Source organism: Merops nubicus, unplaced genomic scaffold (assembly GCF_000691845.1).
Source record: "Merops nubicus isolate BGI_N331 unplaced genomic scaffold, ASM69184v1 scaffold3382, whole genome shotgun sequence".
Taxonomy (NCBI): domain Eukaryota; kingdom Metazoa; phylum Chordata; class Aves; order Coraciiformes; family Meropidae; genus Merops; species Merops nubicus.
In genome coordinates this window covers 60,847-61,428 of record NW_008595439.1, presented here as the reverse complement: position 1 = coordinate 61,428, position 582 = coordinate 60,847, and the positions used below count along the sequence as shown (strand labels likewise).

At 35.9% G+C, this 582-nt stretch overlaps 1 protein-coding gene across 2 annotated transcripts in view; it reads left to right on the top strand.

Moving 5' to 3' along the window:
- Nucleotides 1–449: 449 nt before the first annotated feature.
- Nucleotides 450–582, top strand: part of PPP6R3 (protein phosphatase 6, regulatory subunit 3) — a 39,547-nt gene continuing 39,414 nt past the window's right edge. For both annotated transcript variants that reach the window (XM_008936036.1, XM_008936035.1), the window contains exon 1: nt 450–582. This exon is cut by the window's right edge and continues 118 nt beyond it. In XM_008936036.1, the coding sequence (XP_008934284.1) occupies nt 450–582 (133 nt within the window).

Genomic DNA, 582 nt, shown 5'->3' with positions numbered 1-582 from the left:
AATGCCAATTTTATTTTCTCCCAGCTATTAGTTGCTGAGCAGGTTGTTCTGAATCTGAGACTTGGTGCATAGATGTAAAAACAAAGGTTAGGAAGAGCAAATTCAACAAATTGAAGTTACCCTTTTTTTTTAATGCAGGTTATCATATTCCTTTCATGTAAGTAAAACCCTGGAGCTGCATGTCTGTACTTTTGGATGTTAAGAGTATTGGCTATTGCTAAAGGTAGAAAAATTGAGTGTTCAGTCATCTTTAATCAAGCCTGATTTTGTAGCTTTTGATCATCAGCAACTACTGTTATGTCTTATTTGAGTTCTGGAAAGTTGCTGTGTGTGAAGGTACCTTTGGGGTTAGAAGCTATGAAATACTACTGTGAAGTGTTGTGACAAATACTCCTTAAATAGATTTATAAACTTAATGATTTGTGTGTATTCTTCTTATCCAGACCAGCATGTTTTGGAAATTTGATCTCCATTCGTCATCCCACATAGATACCCTTCTAGAAAGAGAAGATGTAACACTGAAGGAATTGATGGATGAAGAGGATGTTTTGCAAGAGTGCAAGGCTCAGAATCGCAAACTTA